Source organism: Thermomyces lanuginosus (genome assembly GCF_041956635.1).
Source record: "Thermomyces lanuginosus strain ATCC 200065 unplaced genomic scaffold VTN49scaffold_32, whole genome shotgun sequence".
NCBI classification, from domain to species: Eukaryota; Fungi; Ascomycota; class Eurotiomycetes; order Eurotiales; family Trichocomaceae; genus Thermomyces; species Thermomyces lanuginosus.
In genome coordinates, this window is record NW_027192366.1 from 236,651 (window position 1) to 257,111 (window position 20,461).

General features: G+C 51.1%; 8 protein-coding genes across 8 annotated transcripts in view; 6 read left to right on the forward strand and 2 right to left on the reverse strand.

Annotated features, from left to right (window-relative positions):
* VTN49DRAFT_4841 (uncharacterized protein) overlaps positions 1-3,212 on the forward strand; it is a gene marked incomplete at both ends in the record, with an annotated part of 3,852 nt that extends 640 nt beyond the window's left edge. Inside the window, 4 exons of the mRNA XM_069412832.1 lie at positions 1,704-1,856; positions 2,626-2,732; positions 2,822-3,058; positions 3,144-3,212. Coding sequence (XP_069266760.1) covers positions 1,704-1,856; positions 2,626-2,732; positions 2,822-3,058; positions 3,144-3,212 — 566 coding nt within the window. The remainder of the gene's footprint in view (positions 1-1,703; positions 1,857-2,625; positions 2,733-2,821; positions 3,059-3,143) is intronic.
* A 201-nt stretch (positions 3,213-3,413) lies between these two features.
* Positions 3,414-4,726, forward strand: VTN49DRAFT_4842 (uncharacterized protein; the record flags this gene model as incomplete). Its single annotated transcript, XM_069412833.1, has 2 exons — positions 3,414-3,626; positions 3,683-4,726. 2 exons carry the CDS (start codon positions 3,414-3,416, stop codon positions 4,724-4,726), a joined length of 1,257 nt encoding a protein of 418 aa, XP_069266761.1.
* Positions 4,727-4,775: 49 nt separating this feature from the next.
* On the forward strand, positions 4,776-5,338 carry VTN49DRAFT_4843 (uncharacterized protein; the record flags this gene model as incomplete). The annotated part of the gene is made up of 3 exons (XM_069412834.1): positions 4,776-4,933; positions 4,984-5,053; positions 5,102-5,338. The coding sequence occupies 3 exons, from the start codon at positions 4,776-4,778 to the stop codon at positions 5,336-5,338; spliced, it is 465 nt and encodes a 154-aa protein (XP_069266762.1).
* A 940-nt stretch (positions 5,339-6,278) lies between these two features.
* VTN49DRAFT_4844 (uncharacterized protein) lies at positions 6,279-9,211 on the forward strand (the record flags this gene model as incomplete). The annotated part of the gene is made up of 3 exons (XM_069412835.1): positions 6,279-7,338; positions 7,399-7,631; positions 7,697-9,211. The coding sequence occupies 3 exons, from the start codon at positions 6,279-6,281 to the stop codon at positions 9,209-9,211; spliced, it is 2,808 nt and encodes a 935-aa protein (XP_069266763.1).
* An 865-nt stretch (positions 9,212-10,076) lies between these two features.
* On the forward strand, positions 10,077-11,764 carry VTN49DRAFT_4845 (uncharacterized protein; the record flags this gene model as incomplete). Its single annotated transcript, XM_069412836.1, has 5 exons — positions 10,077-10,386; positions 10,443-10,818; positions 10,876-11,246; positions 11,307-11,646; positions 11,707-11,764. The coding sequence occupies 5 exons, from the start codon at positions 10,077-10,079 to the stop codon at positions 11,762-11,764; spliced, it is 1,455 nt and encodes a 484-aa protein (XP_069266764.1).
* A 1,287-nt stretch (positions 11,765-13,051) lies between these two features.
* Positions 13,052-13,437, reverse strand: VTN49DRAFT_4846 (uncharacterized protein; the record flags this gene model as incomplete). Its single annotated transcript, XM_069412837.1, has 2 exons — positions 13,052-13,375; positions 13,432-13,437. The coding sequence occupies 2 exons, from the start codon at positions 13,435-13,437 to the stop codon at positions 13,052-13,054; spliced, it is 330 nt and encodes a 109-aa protein (XP_069266765.1).
* Positions 13,438-13,533: 96 nt separating this feature from the next.
* On the forward strand, positions 13,534-14,910 carry VTN49DRAFT_4847 (uncharacterized protein; the record flags this gene model as incomplete). The annotated part of the gene is made up of 3 exons (XM_069412838.1): positions 13,534-13,994; positions 14,053-14,444; positions 14,510-14,910. The coding sequence occupies 3 exons, from the start codon at positions 13,534-13,536 to the stop codon at positions 14,908-14,910; spliced, it is 1,254 nt and encodes a 417-aa protein (XP_069266766.1).
* A 3,120-nt stretch (positions 14,911-18,030) lies between these two features.
* VTN49DRAFT_4848 (uncharacterized protein) lies at positions 18,031-20,053 on the reverse strand (the record flags this gene model as incomplete). Its single annotated transcript, XM_069412839.1, has 3 exons — positions 18,031-19,689; positions 19,743-19,787; positions 19,841-20,053. The coding sequence occupies 3 exons, from the start codon at positions 20,051-20,053 to the stop codon at positions 18,031-18,033; spliced, it is 1,917 nt and encodes a 638-aa protein (XP_069266767.1).
* Between the last annotated feature and the right edge of the window lie 408 nt (positions 20,054-20,461).

A 20,461-nucleotide genomic window follows, 5' to 3' on the forward strand; every position in this document is an offset into this window, starting at 1 on the left:
GTGGAACTTTGTATGCGCAAAGCGGGCTCCAATTCAACAATGAACCAGTTCTAAGTTACATCTATCATTCCCGATGACGCGGATTCACACGCGAGAGACGCGACAACCTTGGCGGTTTGGTTTTTATGGGTGCGTGGTTATGTGTATTGCAAACTCCTTCAATGTTGGATTGACCCGAAAGGATCAGCTAAATTTCAATCAGAACATGTTTGACGGAAAAAGCTAACGCGTTCATGCGCGTTTAAAACCTGCCGATACTCGACAATCAAAACACCTCGCGAAGTCGGAGACAGTTTCAGTTCTTTAATGATTCCTGCTCCTAACGACAGGTTGCTAGTGTCAGGTTTTGAGTTCGGGTCAGTCTAGTGTCCCGCCCGCTATCCTGAATTTTTGAAAATCGACCCAAAAAAACGGTCGCTGTAGAAAAAAGTAGAAAACACGGAACGCGCAGTCACGAGAAAAAAATGCTATTTGTTTTCGAGGTTCAGATGAACTAACTATGGACCGTAGACACCAATAGTTTCACGCGGCGGTCACTGCTCTACGACAATTATCCGTACGGAGTTGGTTAGTTCCTTTGGGGACCCGCTCGTCAAGACTATGTGGTAGCAGTAAGCCAATTACTTGTTCCAGCTGTCGACGCAGGGACTGACCGCATATCGTAGCCGACCTCCTCCCGGTACTTTACGCAGATTCCCCAGCCGGTTCCGGCGTAACAAAAAGGCAATGCAAGGTTAGGGAGTTCAGGAGAGAGGACTGCAGAAGCATAACCATCGGTGGTGGGCAGCATCCCTTTCACCCTTACATTAGGTTATGCTGTTATTTCAGGAGGCCAGGGATTCGCTTGCGGCGTGCCCCAGGCCAAGCCCGAGGCCCCCGACAAACCGACGTCCAGCACGCTCCCGGTTTGGTTAGGGCCAATTACATACCGTACGGGACCCCATACCGCTACGCGCAAAAAGGTTAAGATACTCGTTAGCGATGATTGCCGCCTGGAAAAAACGAAGACAAAGCCGCAAATTCAACACCAAAAAAGGTCGCCTCCATTTGTAGACTTTGATCGAGCTTGGGATCAACCATGGCTCTCTCTGTCTTATGCCCTCCTTCCCGTCACAGGCAGCCAAAAGCGGAGCATTAAACGGCTGTAATGCGGAGGCCGAGGTTCTCCAACGTATCGTCATTTTAGTTAGCCCAGGCAACTCGCATGTCTTGAGAACCAATCGTTCCCTACCCAGCAACAGCTGGAGCAGTCAGCAACCCTGTCCCGCGCTGTCAGTCAAGTCTTGACCCAGCCTGGCTGCTGCAAACTAACGACTGGTCGTCGAATCTGTGTATTTTATTACCGCTGGTGACCGTACTGGACGCGTCTAATCACGGTGCTGACTCTGTAATCCGTACTGCCCGTACCAACTCGTCTCCCACCCTCGTAACCATACCGTATCGTACCAAGGAGTCGGATCTCAAGTCCTCTCCATCTCTGCCCTCTCTTCCGTCCTCTTTTTTCTCTTTCCTCGACCACACCCGCTTGGAGAGAGAATCTCTTCCTCTATCCCCCTTCTCTCTCTCTACTCTCCGTTCAATTCCTCCTTTACCTTCTTCTCTTCTCTTCTCGTGACCCCTTTTCCCTTCCTTCCTACCCCCCCCTCTCGGAGAGTACGGAACTGGTTCACTGTTCGTGGTGTCAGTCGGTTGACCATCTCCAGTCAACCGTCTCCCACGCACAGCACAGTTTCGAGTCGAACAGCGGCTGTCAGCTGTCAGCTTCGACATCGGTGTGTCGCCCGTCGAGTTTCGGTCGCGGAATCGGTCGAGTCGTCGTTTATCGGTCTATTCGCCCCTGACCTCTTTTGACGACGGTGAGATAATTCCCCGGCCCGACCAGTGCACGCTTTTTTCCCCTTTGTTTCTGCATTTTCCCCTCTTCATGTTGCACAGACGAGTGAGCATTCCGCCTGTCAAGTCGTCGAAAGTCGTCGGATGTTCCTTTTCTCCCTCGACCCGCGGGCAAAGAGAGGATCTCGACAACCTGGGATTCAGGCATGGGCCAACCTTTCTCGCTCTCCAATGGGTCCAGATTGGATGCTGTCTTGTTGCGATGATGGCTCGTGTCAGCAATTGCCAGATGATGGGCGAGATGTCGCAAGCTGAAGCCTTCTCGGCTGCTTGTCCGGGCGGTAGCTGTCATGTTAAACCACATCCATGACCATCGAAATCCATGCAGCTTCGAGAACTACATGTTCTTGCGTCTCTTCTGGCGCTGGGAGCCCAATATGCTCGGATCTTCGAAGGCGCGCCGGCTTTGCCATGTTAAAAAAGCCCTGTGGGAATCGGAGCTGGAGTGGGCATCCCTCGACTTGACCGAACATGTGTAACGCTGTTGTGAAGTTTGGTGCTGTCGGCCCCTTGCCCTTCAATAACTGGCCCTTTCCAATCATCAAGTATTGTTTCGGTGGTATATGCCTCGAGTCCCCTGCTGCGGGAGGGATGGCACATTCTGCTCCTCTTCTTACCCAAACCATCTGGTGGTCGATCACAATATGCTTTCCCTTCAACTGTCGAGGAAGCTTAGCGTCGAGGAAACATTTCCGTTTGGTGAATCGCGGCTAATCTATATCGGATCTGCAGACTCTTATCCGTGGAGCCGGCTTCGTCTGAAGATATACTCGACGGACTTCACTCCTTTCCAATTGCCTTCGCTTTGCTTGCTTGGCTGTTTGTTCCACAGCAGCCAAGTTTGTTGCTCGAAGGATCAAATCTGTTTGTCCTTCATTCTCCATCCTGGTTTCGTGAGCTGACTCCAGTTCTTCCCTTGCTTAAGTAGGGCTCCGTGCCTGATTTCCACGCTGCTCCGAATCCCACATTCCGGGGCACGGTCGAAACTACAGCCAGACAAAGGCTGTTGTTTTCCAAGGGTGGAGACGTTGACTCGTCCTTCATCTTTTCCGGGACAGGAACGATTCTAGAAGGAGTTCATTCCTGCATCCGCTGTTCGCCTAGATGCCAAACTGTCTGCATAGAAAGGGTGACCAATTCCCCTCTTAGACGGCCTTCGTTCCGGGTAGGTCTCGTCTTCGTATACTATCTATTGTTGGACCGTCTGTCCAGTTTGGACGGCTTAATGCTAACCGCATCCTGAGATACAGCTCGGCCTTAAACGTTTTTTTCCCTTCTCTACGGCTGGCTTTTCTATCCGCCAGCTTTCGGATTTTTAAGCTACTACACTCATTTTAATACTTTTTTGTCCGCCAACTATTTACAATCCTTGCTACTTAATCCGACGACTGTCTCTCCCTTTTCCCCGTCGTTTCTCCGATCGATGCACGGATCTGTGATCAGGTGTCCTGCCACTTAACACATTCGCTCCCTGCCGGTCAGCTCGAAAGATACGTCCTCGTTTCAATCAACACGCCATCATGGCCTACAACAACCAACGCCCTTCGACCACCCACCAGCCATGCGATACGTTCTTTGTGGAATCATGCGACGAAGTCGCCCATCGTCTGGACGCCAAGGAACATGCTAAACTGGTCGCTCGTGAGCGGCAATATGCCATTGCCGAGCAACTCTCCACCGCCACCAAGGAAGAGTACATGAATGACCATCTGTCCCATATGCTTCGGATGGATGTGTGTTAGCTCCTCATCCCATGCTATTCTAGTCAACGCTGACTTTGTCCTACCAGCTTGCTACCCTTCCTGACGTCGAGTCGATTGATATCCAGACTGAGATTCAGTGGTACATGCGTCCCTACCTTCTCGACTTCCTGATCGAAGCCCATAGCGCTTTCCAGTTGCTTCCGTCGACATTGTTCTTGACAATCAACCTCCTGGATCGCTACTGTTCGAAGCGAGTAGTGTACAAGCGCCATTACCAGCTCGTCGGTTGTGCAGCGCTCTTGATTGCTGCCAAGTACGGTGACAAGAAAGAGCACGTACCAACAATCAAAGAGTTGAAGTCGATGTGTTGCTCGCTCTATGACGATGACATGTTCCTGCAAATGGAGTGGCATGTACTGCAAACCCTCGGTTGGACTATCGGTCACCCGACTGTGGACAGCTTCCTGCAAATCGCGTTGGCGGATCTTCCGTACGACCCGGAATTGGAGCATCTCTCCCTGTATATCCTGGAGATGGCTCTCTTTCATCGAGAGTTCGTGTCGAAACCATCCGCTGACCTTGCTAAAGCTTCGTTGGCGCTCGCACGATGCATCCTGAACCGACCCCAGCCTCGGCACACAGACTGGGCTGCTGATTATGACTCGTCTCTTTTGCTGAGTCTGTCACAACAGTTGCATCAGCCGTCTCAGGTTCTCCGCCGGAAGTATTCCTCGGCCCATTACTCCCGAATTGCTCGGTTGCTCGATCATTTCCTCGCCCGTCAGGCCAGCATTGCCAACGGTACTTACGCTCCCCCGACCCCTCCGACAGACAACTCGGACACAGAATCGAAGCCTTATGGCGGGGAGGCTGGCTTGGCGACGCCACAGAAACCGAGCCAGGTGCATGGCTATCTTACACCTCCGGTCACTCCCGAAAATGAAGGGTATGTCAATGCAGAGGGGAATCACAATGTCAGTAAAGGGGCTGTCAATACTACATGTCCTGCTTCACCAACGCCGCCGCCCGCGATGTCCTACGCCGACACACATATGTACGATGCAGAGCCTCATTATGGACATCAATCTTTCTCGCAGGTTTCTCAGATGAGCTTTACAACAACTTACTGATGGCCTGGCTAAGAGAGCTCCAATCACTCTCTTCACTCAATCATTGCTCATGGATAATTACAAGGTGAAGCAAACCCCTGCGAGTTGTGGGCAATTCAGCTCGCGGCCCCATTCCCCTTTGTTCAAGCCTAAGGCGTGTCTGTTCACCACATTTGTGGTGTTTCTCCGGCCGTCTTCTCCCGACATCCGGCATAATCACTTGTCACTGTGAATTATCACAGTTCATTTGATCTTGCTGGTGCCATTTCGCCCTTCAGATCTGCTGTGCATACTCTTGTTCCCCATACTAGATTTATTACATACCCCATTCCACTGCATTTTTTTTTTGTGTGTTTAGATCTCACATTGCAAGCGCTAGTCGTTTTCTGACATCAGAAAAAAGAAAAACAGAAATTCATTTGTCTTCTGTCAGTTCTTCTGGTTGCAGTTGCATACCCCTTTCCTTTGTGTCTGGAGCGTTCTGTGATACCTCCTGTGTTCATTTCTGCACTGTTTTCATGTGCTCTGCATCATTTGCCACTGCCGTTGGTCCCCCATTGCTGTTCATATGGGTCTCACTGTCCTTATCATATCTCAGGAATAATACTGCTGGACAAGGACATCCTTTCGTGACAGTCGAATGGATGTCATGAGTCCATTGCACATAGAGATTGCCTGCTTCATTGCTATCTATTCAACATTTCGAATGCAGACTGGGAGGAATGACTCGGCTGGCTTTCCTTGAACGGTCTTGCACAGGGAAACCTAGAGAGAGGTGAATCCCACTTCTATTCCCCTGGTTATATGTCCGTAGAGTAGTTACCATCAATCGGACCTATCCTTCATGCTAGAGTATGTATCCCTCGTTTCGATCCTTGAGCGCATCAGGTTGCATAGCTCTTGATCTGATGAGCGCAACTACCGTCTATGTGCTCAAATAAAAACAATCCTAAAGCAACTATGGATATTTTCCGATGATTGCGATGTCATTTGATTCATAATAATCACAGAAGGATTGGCCTCAATAACATAGGGCTCAACAGAGGCCTACGCCCTGCAATCACATGCACCCGGAACTGAATTCAAATAAGAACTTTTGGGCTAGAATTTTGATAATTTATGAATTTCATTTCGAGATTTGAATGCAAATCTATCAATTTCCAGTACGCTGGTTCGCAGCCTGCGGGTAGCTTATATTCTTTGATCAGTTTAGCGTATGCGTAGTCTTACTAACCTCTTTCCTGTATTGGCTTAGCAACCTATCAATTTTGGAAAAGCCTGTCCGCGACTCGCGCATTTCGTCCCAAGCTTAACAAGCGGGAGAAAAAAAATCTTGGGAAGAGACACCAGTCTCGCTAGACGGTCGTCACTGCTCAGGCAGCGCGGCAGACATTGCACATTCGTAAAAATTTCTGAGAAATGTCGGCAAGATCTTGAAACATTCGGATTTGTGTCTGGCTGCAGCCTCGTGGAGAAAGAATCGGATGCTGCAAATCTTTTGCGATACCAGGAACCCGCCGTGAACCTGCAACAAAAACATTGCAACGAACCCTATTCTTCTTCGCCGAATTCCATGGAGGTTCATCGCTGCCGGTTCGTTCCCTTCAACCCGCAGGGGATCAATGCGCTCGAATTCTCGCATCCTCCCGGGTTGGATACCAGTGGCCATGGTGCGCGGACACTTCGATTAGCCGTTGGGCGGGCGAACGGTGACATCGAAATCTGGAATCCTCTGCGTGGTGCTTGGTTTCAAGAGACGATTCTGCGGGGCGGGAAAGATCGCAGCATTGAGGGTCTGGCATGGACGTTGGATCCTCCGACCGATGATCCGTCCAGCGAGGGTCGCCGCACGAAGATCCCCGGCCGTCTTCGATTGTTCAGCATCGGCTATTCAACTACGGTTACGGAATGGGATTTGGAGAAGGGCCGGCCATGTCGTCATTCGAGTGGTGGATATGGAGAAATTTGGTGTCTGACAGCCCAGCCACGTTGGAGGCCGGAGGATGGCAAGCAGAATGCCCCCGCTGAGGGCGAATACGTTGGTCAGCATCTTGCTGTTGGCTGTGCCGACGGGTCGATCGTGATCTTGTCGACGGCGGACAATGACCTATCGTTTGTTCGAAGAATCCGGCCGTCCACCACGAAGAACGTCCGAGTCCTGAGTCTCGCCTTCCAGAATCGCCATGTGCTTGTTGCGGGCTATGCCGACGGAAACATCCGGCTGTTTGATATCCGGGGTGGAAGGTTACTACGAACAGTGTCTCTTGGCCGTGGGCCGTATGGCGGTCCCAAGGAGATTTTGGTTTGGAGTCTGAAGTGCCTCCCTGATGGGACCATTGTGTCCGGCGACTCGACGGGAGAAATCAGGTTTTGGGATGCGAATAATTACTCGCTTGTGCAGCGTTTCAAGGGACATCAGGCCGACGTGCTCGACGTGGCTGTCAGCGCTGATGGAGAAAGTGTGATCAGCGGGGGTGCTGACCAAAGAACTGTGTTGTACCGACGTACGCCAGGGTCGAAAGACGATAAGTCGCGGCGATGGGTGGAAGTCATGCACCGGCGATACCACACGCATGATGTAAAGAAGATTGCTGTGTATGAGACGAAAGATATCAGTATTGCTGTTTCAGGAGGTATCTGATCTCGATCGTGTGTCGTGCCGCAGGGTCGTGTTTAACTGACATGTACGATAGGTCCCGACGCTGCACTCGTTGTCGTGCCTCTTCGTGAGCATGGGAAGGAGCACCATCGAAAACTTTCCAACCTGCCGCAGATCCCACAAGTCATTTCCTCGCCTTCATCTAGGTTAATCGCGAGCTTCTGGGAACGCGAGGTCAGAATTTGGCGAATAGCCCAGAAATCGAAACTGAAGAATGTGGATTCGAAAGACGAACGGCATAAACTAGTTGGCAGAGTACTGATCAAGGTACGTGATTCTCTCAATATGCGTCTGCTTTCTATTTGAAGCTGGAGAAGCGCTGACTTCAACAGGGCGAGGAGAATATAAGCTCAGTAGCGCTGTCACGAGATGGGACACTCCTGGCTGTCGGAACTGTTTCTAGCATACAATTATTCTCCTTGCGGCAACCTACGGGTTCTGATAGTGATATCCTCCGTATCTCTGACGTGACGGTACCGTCTGATATTTCACATGACGGTGCTCGTATTCTGTCTATTTCGCCAGACAACAACTGGATATGCATCATACGCCCAGATAGCTCGATCAATGTCGCCAGAATCCGTTCGACGGAGGGCACATTCGAGGTCGACTCGAGAGTCGTCGAACTGGAGCGTTCGGAGCGGGATAAGCCTTACCGTGACAGAGCCAGCTTTGGCACTTTGGGGAGTTACGAACGTACCATTCGTACGGTTGCCTTTTCGCACGACAGCAAGATCCTTGCAACTGGTGATCTGCTAGGCTGCGTGGACTTTTGGGTGTTGCAAGACTCCGAGCCGCGTGATGCGGTAGCAGCGGATCAAGACAATGCATCCGTGGTAGATTCGGAGGATGGTGGCGAGGAGCCGGTGGTCATCGACGGGCAGCAGTGGAAACGCCACGTGCCTATGCCGCGCTTGCATTCCGCGATTGTACATTTATGCTTCCGCCCGGGGCCGTCGCAGCCTAAGGCGATCACTAACGGTAACACTGTGGCTCCGTCGGAAGATAGCCTGCTGGTGGTCACCAGCAAGCACCAACTTGTCGAATACGAAGTGCTGCGGAACAAATTCTCGGACTGGTCCCTCCGCAATCCCCGATCGCACTTCCCAGTCGAGTTCACCAGCGTCAAGGACCGAGTAATGGGAGGAATGTGCAGTGCGCGCTACGGAGCCAATAAGGTTCTGTTCTATGGTTCATCATGGATGTGGATCTTCGATCTCACGAAAGATTACCCGGCACCGACGAGCAAGGACAAGAGCACATCCAGCACTGACGTGGCAAAAGCCGCGTCATCCTCTCGCAAACGCAAACGCGAGAACGATGAAGATTACGAAGCGCTTCGCCTTCAGCGAGCGGCACAGAACAGCGGTGCAGGTGATTTGATGCCATCCGCTGAAGCAACCGTGTCTCTGGGAACGAAGATTCGAAAGATCGTTGGCAAGGACGAAGAAAAGTCAGAAGTCATTTCTCTCAACGCGGAGCGCCGCGAAGCGAATGACGATGGCGACGACGCTGAGAATAGTAATCCGTTCCTCGTGAACGGAGAGCCCGATTTTGCGCGATTGCGTCGCGAGAGCGATGACGGTGACGACGCCGAGGCCACAAATCAGGACACAAAGAGCCGTACCGACGAGAACGGCAAAGCTGAGGGCACGGAATCCGCGTCTTCGACAGACGGATTGTACTGGCATTCATACAAATTCCGGGACATTCTCGGTGTTGTGCCGATAGACCAGCAATTGCCCGGGGAGGACGGTGATGACGGCGTGATGTTTGAAGTTGCGGTGGTGGAGAGGCCGACATGGGATGTGGAATTGCCGGACCGGTATGCCAAAGATTACGAATAGAGACCATATACATCTCTGTTGCTTGGCTATATGTATACGGAGTATGTTTTTTTTTGCATCGTATCTATGCGATGTTTACTGGGATAGACACGTTCAGCGAGGCTGTCATTCTAATCGTACATATTTGAGATGGTGAATGGGATTTGTCTGCTGTTCCATTTCGCAAGGTTACTTTACTTAACAACTAATTTGTTTCTCTGATCCAAACGAACGCGTCTTCCTGTCACTATGGGGACTCAGAACGAGGCTCTGACGGCTTCAGCAGAGACAGTAACAAGCTTTACTGCATGACTGGCATATGCCAAGCTCTCCAGTCCAGGGGCCAAGAACCAATTGGCCTAGGGCTTTGTTTGTCAAAGATGCAAACATTTCCTGGGATAGAAATCTACACCCAACTTATCCAGCCCTAGAGGCTTCTCGATGCTTCCACCGACACGAATTGATTGGTTGCTGAAGGGGGCGCACTGCATCCGTGAAGGGGCATGATGTTCTGAACCGGGTCATTTTGACCGGGTTTGTCTATGTGATGTTTCCAGGGATCAAGGAAGGAGGAAGAAACCAGAAACCAAAGGGGGTTGCAAAAAAAAAAAGTTATGATCAGGCGAAAGGATTGCTTGAATCAGGAATCAAATAAATCACTCAAGGAACCCTTTCGCATTGAATGAAACGGACTATTTCCTTTCCAATTGAATGCTACCGTTCCCTTTTCGTTTTTATTTACTCTTGAGATTCTGAAATCATCCGGAAACTTTTCTATGTACATTCTCATCATCGAATAAATAGAAATTCAAAATAAAAGGCCAGCAATTGTCGGAAACCGTGGTTTAGATCTGAACCCCTCATCAAAAAACCCCGGCGTTTCCAAATGTCCCCCGCGATCACGGAGTCCTCGCCGACCGGCGGCGGAAGACTGCTTCTAGCCTCCAACCGCCTTCCAATCACCATCCGACGATCGGAGGGCGGCAAGTATGAGTTCTCCATGTCCTCGGGAGGCCTGGTGACAGGTCTCAGCGGTCTGGCAAAAACAACGACCTTCCAGTGGTATGGCTGGCCTGGTCTTGAGGTTCCAGAGGATGAGGTTGAAACAGTGCGGAATCGACTCAAAGACGAGTATGGCGCGACACCTATCTTCATTGACGACCAATTGGCAGATCGCCATTACAATGGGTTCTCAAGTATGTGCTCCATATGGCCCCATAAGGACAGAATTGGCTTATTGGGTTGTACGTAGACTCAATTCTATGGCCGTTGCTCCATTACCATCCCGGAGAGATAATCTTCGACGAGTCGGCCTGGTTTGCATACAGCGAAGTTAACATGCTCTTTGCTCAGACCATTGCCCGGGAAGCACAGGACGGTGATATGATCTGGGTTCACGATTACCATTTGATGCTCCTACCCGAGATGCTGCGTAATGAGCTTCGTAATCTGGGAAAGAAGAATATCAGGATCGGCTTCTTTTTGCACACTCCGTTCCCGAGCAGTGAGATCTATCGGGTGTTGCCCGTCCGCACCGACCTCCTGCGCGGCCTGTTGCACAGCGACTTGATTGGGTTCCATACCTTTGATTATGCGCGGCACTTCCTGAGCAGTTGTTCCTATCTCCTGTAAGCATGGAAATGTGGAACCCTGTATTTCAACTTGGAGCTGACCAATTGCGACAGGGGCACGATCACAACGCCAAATAGCGTCCACTTCGAGGGACGGACGATTGCGGTCAGTGCGTATCCGATCGGGATTGACCCCGACAAGTTCGTCGAGGGTCTGAAGAATCCCAAGGTCAAAAACCGCATTGCCCATTTGGAGTCGAAATTCCAGGGTATGAAGCTCATGATCAGTGTTGACCGCCTCGATTATATCAAAGGCATCCCGCAGAAACTTCATGCTTTGGAGGTCTTTCTTCAAAGTCATCCGGAATGGGTGGGGAAAGTGGTGCTTGTGTTGGTTGCTGTCCCAAGTCGTCAAGACGTGGAAGAATACCAGAACTTGCGGGCAGTTGTCAACGAATTGGTAGGGCGTATCAACGGACGCTTTGGTAAGTTTTCCTTATGTCATCCGACACCTGAAAAATCGAGGCTGCTAACGTCGAGTTCAGGGACGGTGGATTATATGCCAATTCACTTCATGCACAAATCTGTCAACTTCGACGAGCTTCTTGCACTTTATGCAATCTCCGACGCCTGCGTGGTGTCGTCAACTCGAGACGGAATGAATCTGGTGTCCTATGAATACGTCGCCAGCCAGGAAAAGCGGAAAGGCGTGCTGATCTTGTCCGAATTTGCGGGTGCCGCCCAGAGCCTGAATGGCAGTCTGGTGGTGAACCCGTGGAGCACAGAAGACCTCGCCAATGCCTACTATGAGGCCGTGTCCATGGACCTTGAGCAGCGTACTGCTAGGTACCAGAAGTTGTGGAAATACGTTTCCAAGTATACCAGGTTAGTTTGGTCTTTCCCCAACCTTCAAATCGTTTGGAGAGCCTCTCTGACTTGTAGCAGCGCTTTCTGGGGACAATCCTTTGTATCGGAGTTGTCGCGTTGCCCACCAGCCGAATGATCTTTGCTTCACGACCAAGATGCTCCTCTGGTGAGAGAAGTGATGGATACGCGTCCAAACACGCGTTCCTGGCTGATGACGTGAGGCCGTGAGTATTAGGACCCTTGATGACCATAGGCATCGATATCTACTGGTTACGTTGCATAGCACCAGGTTGATGCTGCTGCCTTGTTCCTGTGATTGCTAGTCTTGCACAACCTCAAGCTCACCTGTATGAGTACTTCGTAGCTAGTAGGCCGTCGACTACGAGGTGTACGAGCAGTACGCCATCAGCATTTGTAAATATTTGATTACTCAGCAATGATATGTAGTTTATGCCGTATTTGGTTTAGCCCGCAATGTAGTTACCTTAACTAGTTAGTGCGATATGCGTGATTACGTAATAGACGGGCTCTGGCGTGGCGGCTTGGCGCCTGCGCACGAGTACGAGTTCCGTCCGAGTACGACAAAGCCTTCTCCGCGGGCATCATATTGATTGAGAACAGGGCAGCGAAGGCTCTCAGTCTGGACAGCCGAAGTCGTTCGCTTTGAGGCTGGTAATTGCGCCTGGATTGGCAATAGTATCATCATCGGTTACAGCGCCAGATAGACGTCGTCGTACACTTGTGATGCGTCTAACTAGTTGGTTCTGTCGATTCGTCAGCTCATTGCGCGTCCTGGACACGTCTGCTGGAATTGTCCCGTAACCCGTACCGGCGTAATTTCGGACTCTGGACGGAATCTTTCGAGGGATACAATAACCCGTTCATCGGACAGTCAACATACGGAGGAACATCCCTAGGATTGATTCCATTTTATTCTTATCAAAAAGACAAATTCGTAGCGATAACTACTGGAGTAGTCATAGATTTCACTTGGACAAGTGCCGGGGCAAGCTCGCCCCGTCATGCCAAGCCAATATCGATCGTTAGTTTAGGGCGGATAAAAATAGGCCGCTAGGACAGGGAATAAGAATGACGAACTGCTCTCCCCCGGACGGCCCGTCACTAGAGCCCAGATTCATGTTTTATTTCGTCGCTTACTTTGTTTTAGGGAGACATGATGTAGAAATGATAAACAAATGAGTCTTACGGAAGGAGATTGCGCGGTGGGATTAACTCTGAAGGCGGTATGAGACTGATTGGGCCCTGGCTCTGGGTGCTGGGGACGCTGACGACGCCCTCGGCGTTGCTTGCGTATGCACTGCTTAAATCTTGCCGCTCCGTGCCCAGCTTCCCCCCAAAGAAAGAGATTTCTCGTGGATTGCCCTGGTGCGGTCGACATTCAGGTAGTTCCGTCAAAGACCTCTTAATCGCTCCATGCCTTTTCATTCATGATCCGGCCAGACAAGCCCGAGGGCCTGGCCATCTGCGTGGACGACGATCCGTAGTTCGCAGCGAACGAGGTGGTACCGCCTGTGGGCTTGGCACAATTGCGTTCATCACCACCACTTCTCCCCCAAACCGCAGTTCTCAGTTCTGGAGTGATTCCTGCGCCGTGTGCTTGATTCTTTGAGGACCCGTCGCCGCCGTTTCGACTCAACCGCTCCTCCATCCTCTCCGTCTGGACCTTTTCCTCTCGGGTCTGGGCTGCCGGCCCGTCGTCAACCTGCTTTTCCCGACTTCCATCATTCTAGCCCGCCCTCGTGCCTGCCCCGGCATTACTTTTTGACTTTCCGCCATTCCTACTGCCATCGCGGCCAAGAACGAAGGCGAGGGACGAACAACAGGGACGGACGACGTGGTCTGACAGGCAGTCGTCGCAACCGGCCATTTGGGAGCGCCGTAGCCATGGCCGATTCCTCGCATCGGGGCCAGCAGCGGGCTTCAGCCCAGGCCCCCTTTGATGCCGCAGATCTCACGAAGCAATTCGAGCAAATGATGCGCATTCGAAGATTCAATGACCTGCAACAACGATCGCGATCGCATTCTCCCTCCCCGATGCATATGCAGTCTCCGAGGTCGTCCTCGTCCAAACCGCCATCCTCGTCGCGACGACAGCTTCCTATCATGCCGCATCCCCCGCAAGACCATGCGTCCGCCAAGTTCTGCAATATGCTGTTCGGATTATCCGTCACCCCAACTACGTACGAGAATCCTGGTTTACTGGACGAAGCTCTGACAGTCATTCCGCTGGATGAGCTCTACTCGACCGCGAAAGAGGAGCATGAATTACACTTGGCGGCGGCGGCCAGTATGGGAAAGAAACCGGAATGGGGCTATCAGGACTTTGTAATTCAAGCGCTTCTCAAGTAAGTGCCCGTCGGTGCGTCCTGGCGTCCGTACCGTCGCCACTAACACCCTTGACAGGTGGTTTCGTACTTTTTTCACATGGGTCAACAACCCGCCATGCTCGGTATGCTCGATGCCCACAATCGCCCGCGGCTTCGTCCCACCGACGCCGGACGAGATGGCCCGTGGTGCTACAAAAGTAGAATTGTACCAATGTTCGGCTTGTGCCGCATACGAGCGGTTCCCACGTTATTCAGACGTGTGGCAACTGCTCCAGACACGTCGCGGCCGCGGCGGTGAATGGGCTAATTGTTTCACCATGCTCTGCCGCGCCTTGGGCAGCCGTGTACGATGGGTATGGAATGCAGAGGATTATGTGTGGACGGAAGTCTACTCGGAATATCAAAAGCGATGGGTACATGTGGATGCCTGTGAATGTGCCTGGGACCAACCCCGGCAATACACTGAAGGTTCGTTTGATGCCCTCTATTCGCAGAAGCTGCCAGGGATGACATTTTGCTGATGACGACAACAGGCTGGGGCCGGAAGCTATCATACTGCATTGCGTTCTCGATTGATGGTGCGACTGACGTCACGCGCCGCTATGTCCGATACCCAGCCAAACACGGCGCTCCGAGGAACCGTGTCTCCGAGGAAGTCTTGCTGTGGACAATTTATGAAATTCGAAGAAGACGGCGAGAAAAGCTATCCCCTGAGGAGCGGCGACGCCTTGCAAAAGAAGACGAGCGGGAAGAACGAGAGCTGCGGAGCTTGACAGCCACCGCGCTTGCCTCGGAAATCATGCAATTATCGCCGTTTTCACCGAGACCACAGCGGTCCGATGACCAAAAGACTCCTGCCTCACGAGAAGAGGGCGCTACCGAGTTCCTGAATTCACGGCAAACGGGTGACACTGGGAATCGTCGGTTCGAATAGTCCGATGATTGCCAACTCTAATCCTGACTTTTTCGCTCGCTATTCCTTCATGATATTGACGTGATACCCTCAACAAGCTCCGATGCATCCGATACAACTAGAACATACCGTCCTATCACGACGTCCACTGGCTTTGGATCATAATTATCAGTTCTGCTTTTTCTGTCGTTTCCATGGGAACCCTTCACGGGGGTGTTGTTTCTGAGATACCATTTCTTCAGTTCTGTTTTGGTTCCTTTCTCCCATTGATTTTACCCCATATTTTCACGAATCATTTGTGTTGAATTTGGATGGCGTTGGTTGAAGCACTGCGGACTGGGACCGTCTTGTGTGTGATTCCTGGGGTGTTCATCTTTTCGGGGTTTTGGGTGTTCGCGTATGGCGTATGGAAATTTTGGGTCGGGCTCTGGGCTGCTCGATCAGGTTGGATTTCACTTTATGAGCAATGGCCGATGATACGTATTTATTTAAATCGAATGCATTACGCCTCTTCCAACGTACCGCATTTCTACGGTTCCCCTGAATGTCCAATATAATATCCCCCTGGCGGGCTGAGCAGTCCTCGCCAGGTCCAAATGTAGTAAGGATGTCCGGCGCAACTGTGGCTGGCACAGTTCAAGGAGGGGAGAAAATGAAATCCCCTCCATGATTCGAATCTCCTGCATCCAAATCAGGCAGGATTCTGGTTGAATGCATGCATCCCAGATGCGCGCTGGTTATATGCCGTGGGTACACCGTCAAGGATGCAACGGCAGCAGACAAGCACCCAATATCTTACCTCAGCGGAGACAAACAACCCCGAGAACATAGATGATAAAACTCAGCAGAATAAAACGAATCAATCGGGCAAAATAAGGTAACAAAGTTACAAAGTTGTGAAGGTGCCTTGTTGGATCTTCAAGTTTAACCAGACCAACACAACTCTCCTCGTCATCAGCCGGACAACAAGGCCACAAACTGGGAAGGTCAGTCTCCTGCAGAGCACAAGTTGCCGACCGCTACATCATTGTTCCTAGACGGTTAGCAGGTGCAGGATACTTATGATTGATAGCTGATCGTGAGCTTCCTAGTTAGGAGGTTGGTTTGATCGTTACGTTCCGTTCGTCTTTTTCCTTGGAGAGGCAGAGGTCGGATGAAGGATTCACTCACTAAGAACCTAAGTATAGACGAGGAAGCAAGTATAGATGTCTTGGCGGAATGAATGGCCGGATGAGGATTCCGTAGGTACCTGTATCTGAAAGCAACATATAGGAAAGGAAAAAGGGCTTCGTCGAGACTTGAAACTAATCGGCGGCGCCTCGATTCCCTATGGCATGTCTCTAGGTGCCTGACAGTGCTTGCTGATAAATAGACGTCAAGAGGCGCTACCAATGCGTGTGGCGCTCTGATGGCTGATCAATGGTAATCAGTAGCTTATTGAGCTGACCGTTTGTTGATAGTATGGCAGTTCAGCCGCACCAACCTGCTAGAATCAGGTACAGGTACTTTAGACCGCCACGTCGTGGTGCTAACAATAGAAATATTCCGTACTGATCAAACGGCTGGTCCTGACGTATGGACATCAATATTCCAGAAACCATCCGAGACATACCGCTGGCTAGATGAAGGTCTTTTCATCAAGCTCGATATCTTTGAATCACAGCCTATGGCCGGCGAAAATGAGATATTGAAATGCACCCTCCTACTACGGGACATGGATGTCAGCGTCGAAGTATTACTCCAGAAAAGTACCGACGACGTTCAACTTACCTCGTCCACGTGGCCCTGAACTCCGCAAATTTGCCTTGACTAGGTAAATTGATGGTCGGGGTGCACAGACAGTGCACTAGGTCGTTTAAGAAGCAGCTTTGTAGTAGTGGTTCAGTTCGTTCCTTGCAGTGTCGGCTTCGCCGGATCCCGGAGACACCGCTGTCTTTAAAAACAACCAACTTTAGGCAGTACTTGGGACTACTTCGGTCGTCACAAATTGCGACCGACAGCAAAGATGTATCGTGCGTCGACGATTCCAAATCATTTTTCTTGTCTCTGGCATATCTTTGGTCATCAATGTCACCTCCCGCTGCTCAATGACGAATGCAGATCATGGTGAATACGAGTCAGTCGCGACTAAAATTCAACCTCCCATTTGCACAAAGCCTCGGACTTAGGGTACCTCATCCGGAGCACTCCGTCGTGTCCATTCCTACTTACTTACGCGTAAAGCCCATAGTTTTACCCTGTAAAGTGCCTGCATCTTGCATAAAGTTAATTTGCGTAGCTTTTAGCGTTATTCTCGGAGAATTAACCCCGCTCAGATCCAATACCTGTTCATCATCAATGGCGTGGAGTCGTGGGATGGGAATCTGGGTGGGCTTAGCGGCTAATTCAGCTCGGGTTGCTTAGGTCCTCGTTTTCTTAATTCCGACGCGTTTAGGGCTTTTTTTTTTTTTTCGGGGAGGCCCGAGAGCCCAGAGTTTAGTCCGTTTGCAATTTGTCACTCCTAGGAACCAATGGATGCGGGCCGGACCGATCTGCAACCATCAGAAAACGCATGTGACGTCAAAGTTGACAGTGGTAGGCCAAAATCCATTGCTGGGTTGAGGATGAGGCTCAAATGGGAAAAATTGATTGCCCTTCTCACCGTCGACAATCAATTGGGCGTGCGATGAAGGCTCCGAACGTAATCACTTTCATTATCGAAGAGAACAGGTAGTATGCTTCGTATTTCGCACAAACTCGTGCAATGTTACCTTGCTTGATCTGAGATCTGGCTATCAATTCTGGAAGATGTGATACAGAAGCAACTTCGTCGCGCTCATAGTTACTTTGAATCAACGTGCCTAGAATAATGTCAACTTGACTTGTTTTCCCATTATTTAGATTACTACACTATCTGATAGTAATCTTCATTATGTTCCTCGTCCAGTCATCAAAGGAGCGTCGTGATATCGTCTAGGTACAAAGGAGCGTCGTAACTTCGTCACCCGTATTAACTGTATCATAAAACCCGAATTTCCTCCATAAAAACCAAAAAATCAATCAGAAAAATGCAACGCCGAATTCAGCCGAAGGTCAAAATGCAAGATAAGATTAGACTCTCTCGGCGAGGCTCGGCGGCTATGAAGGGAAATTATTTTCAAATCAGAACAGAGCGACCATAGCGGCGACCAATGTGACCAGCCACGGCAGACTAATCCGTTGTCCAGAGAGACCGACTCCAGCGCCTGGGAAAAACTCCACGTCATCACCAGGGGCCGGAGGTGCCGCGGTGGATTCGGTCGGTGACAAGCTTTCCGAACCACCAGAGCCGCCACCACCGCCAGACGAGTCGGTGGGAGTAGCCGTACCTGTCGTCTGGGAAGCTGATTGCGAGCTCTCAGAACCGCCGGTTGATGTCGCCGTCACGAAACTCTCGCTACTGGTAGTCTGCGAGGACTGCGTGGTCGATGACGTTGTCTCCGTAGATCTTGATGAGCTAGTGGTCGACGTCGTTGTTGTCGAGGTAGTAGATTCATCGGCGGAGCTCGTCGGATCCGAATCTTGGTCATCACAGAAATCCAAGAACTGAGCGAACTCGGGGAAGTCATCGCGACTCGTGTCGCCTTCCTCGGCAAATGCATCTGCACAATCGAAGCAGTTCTGCAGTGCTTCCATGAATGCCGAGCCGGCGCGGCACAGCCTGCTTGTCTTGCCCTCGGATTCGGCTTCCAACATTGCATTGTTGCAGTCATCGTAGCACTGTCCTGGGAGGACCGGTAGGCCAATGCTCTGTCTCTTCTCCTTGTCCTTTGGTTTCGGTTCGAAGCCCAGAGGGAATTGGAAGATGTCGTATGTGAGACCGAAGCGCTCGGGATTCAAGTTGAAGTATCCCGGGCTGACATTGAATTTGCCAATATCCGTCGAGACACCTGGCTCACCCCAGTACTCCGGAGGGAGGAGGTACGGCGCTTCGACACACTCCTCCGGACTGCAGACATATGTATCAGCGGGCACTCCGGCCTCGAAGTTGCAACTTTCTTCGCCGGGCTGCTTGCGTGGACGGCAGAGGTACCCAGGTGGGCATCCCCAAAGGTAATCCTTCGGAAGCGGTGCCGGTGGCGTGTAAGTCGGATTCACAGTACGACTCGGGCACAGCGTCAGACTGCGAGTTGTTGTGGACGTAGTTGTTTCTGTCTCCGTCGAGGTAGGCCCAGGCACGGTGATAATGACAGTGACCGTCCTAATGTCCGTAGTGGTCTCTGTGACGGTAACTGTATCCGTCTCGGGAGTACCAGTCTCGGTCACAGATGTTGTTGTCACCGTCGTCAATGTACTCAGACTCGTTGTTGTCACTGTTTCAGTAATGGTTGTAGGAATCACCGTAGTCAGGGTTGAGGTGATGGTATCCGAGATGGTGGTCGTAATGGTTGACGTGATACTGGTAGTATACGTGGTGACGTAGGAAGACGTGATGGTCGACACTGATGTTGTCGTCACCGTCTCCGTTTCGGTACTCGTGCTTGTGGTTCCAGGCAGTGTAGTGGTGGTCGGCACTCCCGGAGCTGTCGTTGTAGTTGTCTTTGTCTTTGTCTTTGTAGTTGTCGTTGTCTCCGTCTCTGTCTCTGTCTCTGTCTCAGTCTCAGTTTCGGTAATTGTAACTGTTGGACAGTGCGATGGTTCGCCTGGAATAGTGGTGGTCACTGTTGGACACGTTGAAGTAGTCGTAGGATCGCCACCGCAAGTGTGGCATGATGGGCATACTGTGGTAGTCGTTGTGGTTGTGGTTGTAGTAGTAGAGGTTCCTGGGCACCAAGGATGGTGCTGATTTCATCAGTTTTTCAATTCCTTTCAATTGGGACAAACGATGCACTTACTGGATTGTCGATACAGATTGTGAGGTCAAAGTCAAGACCGGCAGACTACCAGACCCTTTAGCGCGAAGCCGGAGCAAGACTGTCGATATAGAACCTACCACTGTCACCGTCACTGTGACCGGGTCACCACAGCAATGCTTCGCCTGTACCAAATCATTGGAATCACTCGGCCGTACAGTTTCCGTCTCGGTCACGGTAATCGTGCTGTACACAGTTTGTGCAGAGACATCCGAGCCAGGGTTGGGGGAATCACTCTGCGCGGCCGCACGGAGGCAGAGAAGCGCCGCCGCGACTGCAGCGCTCCAGCGCATCTTTTGAGCAATCTGACACGATCAAGCTGCTCTGGTATGCGCGACTGGTAAAGGACGGCAGCACTACACCAAGGAAGCAAAATATTGCACAACCCGACGAGATGATCAAGGTCTCCTAGTCAGTCGGAGAAGGCACAGATTTCACTTCCATAAGTAAGAGGTACTTGGGAAGAGAGAGCAAGCAACGAGGCTCTGCTGCCAGATCCAAGGTCCCTGCAGTCTAGGCGAGCTCTTCTTCATTTAAACTTCTTAGGTTTACTTTTGCGCTATTGAGCAACGTCAGCCCTTTTTCCAAATGGTTATTCCGAATCTAAATTCGATGCCCCGCATGGTCCAGCGAGGCTGCACTTGGACGACTTGCTGTTCGTGTTCTGCTCCAATGACAGCGGAGCGAATTGAAAAAGAAAT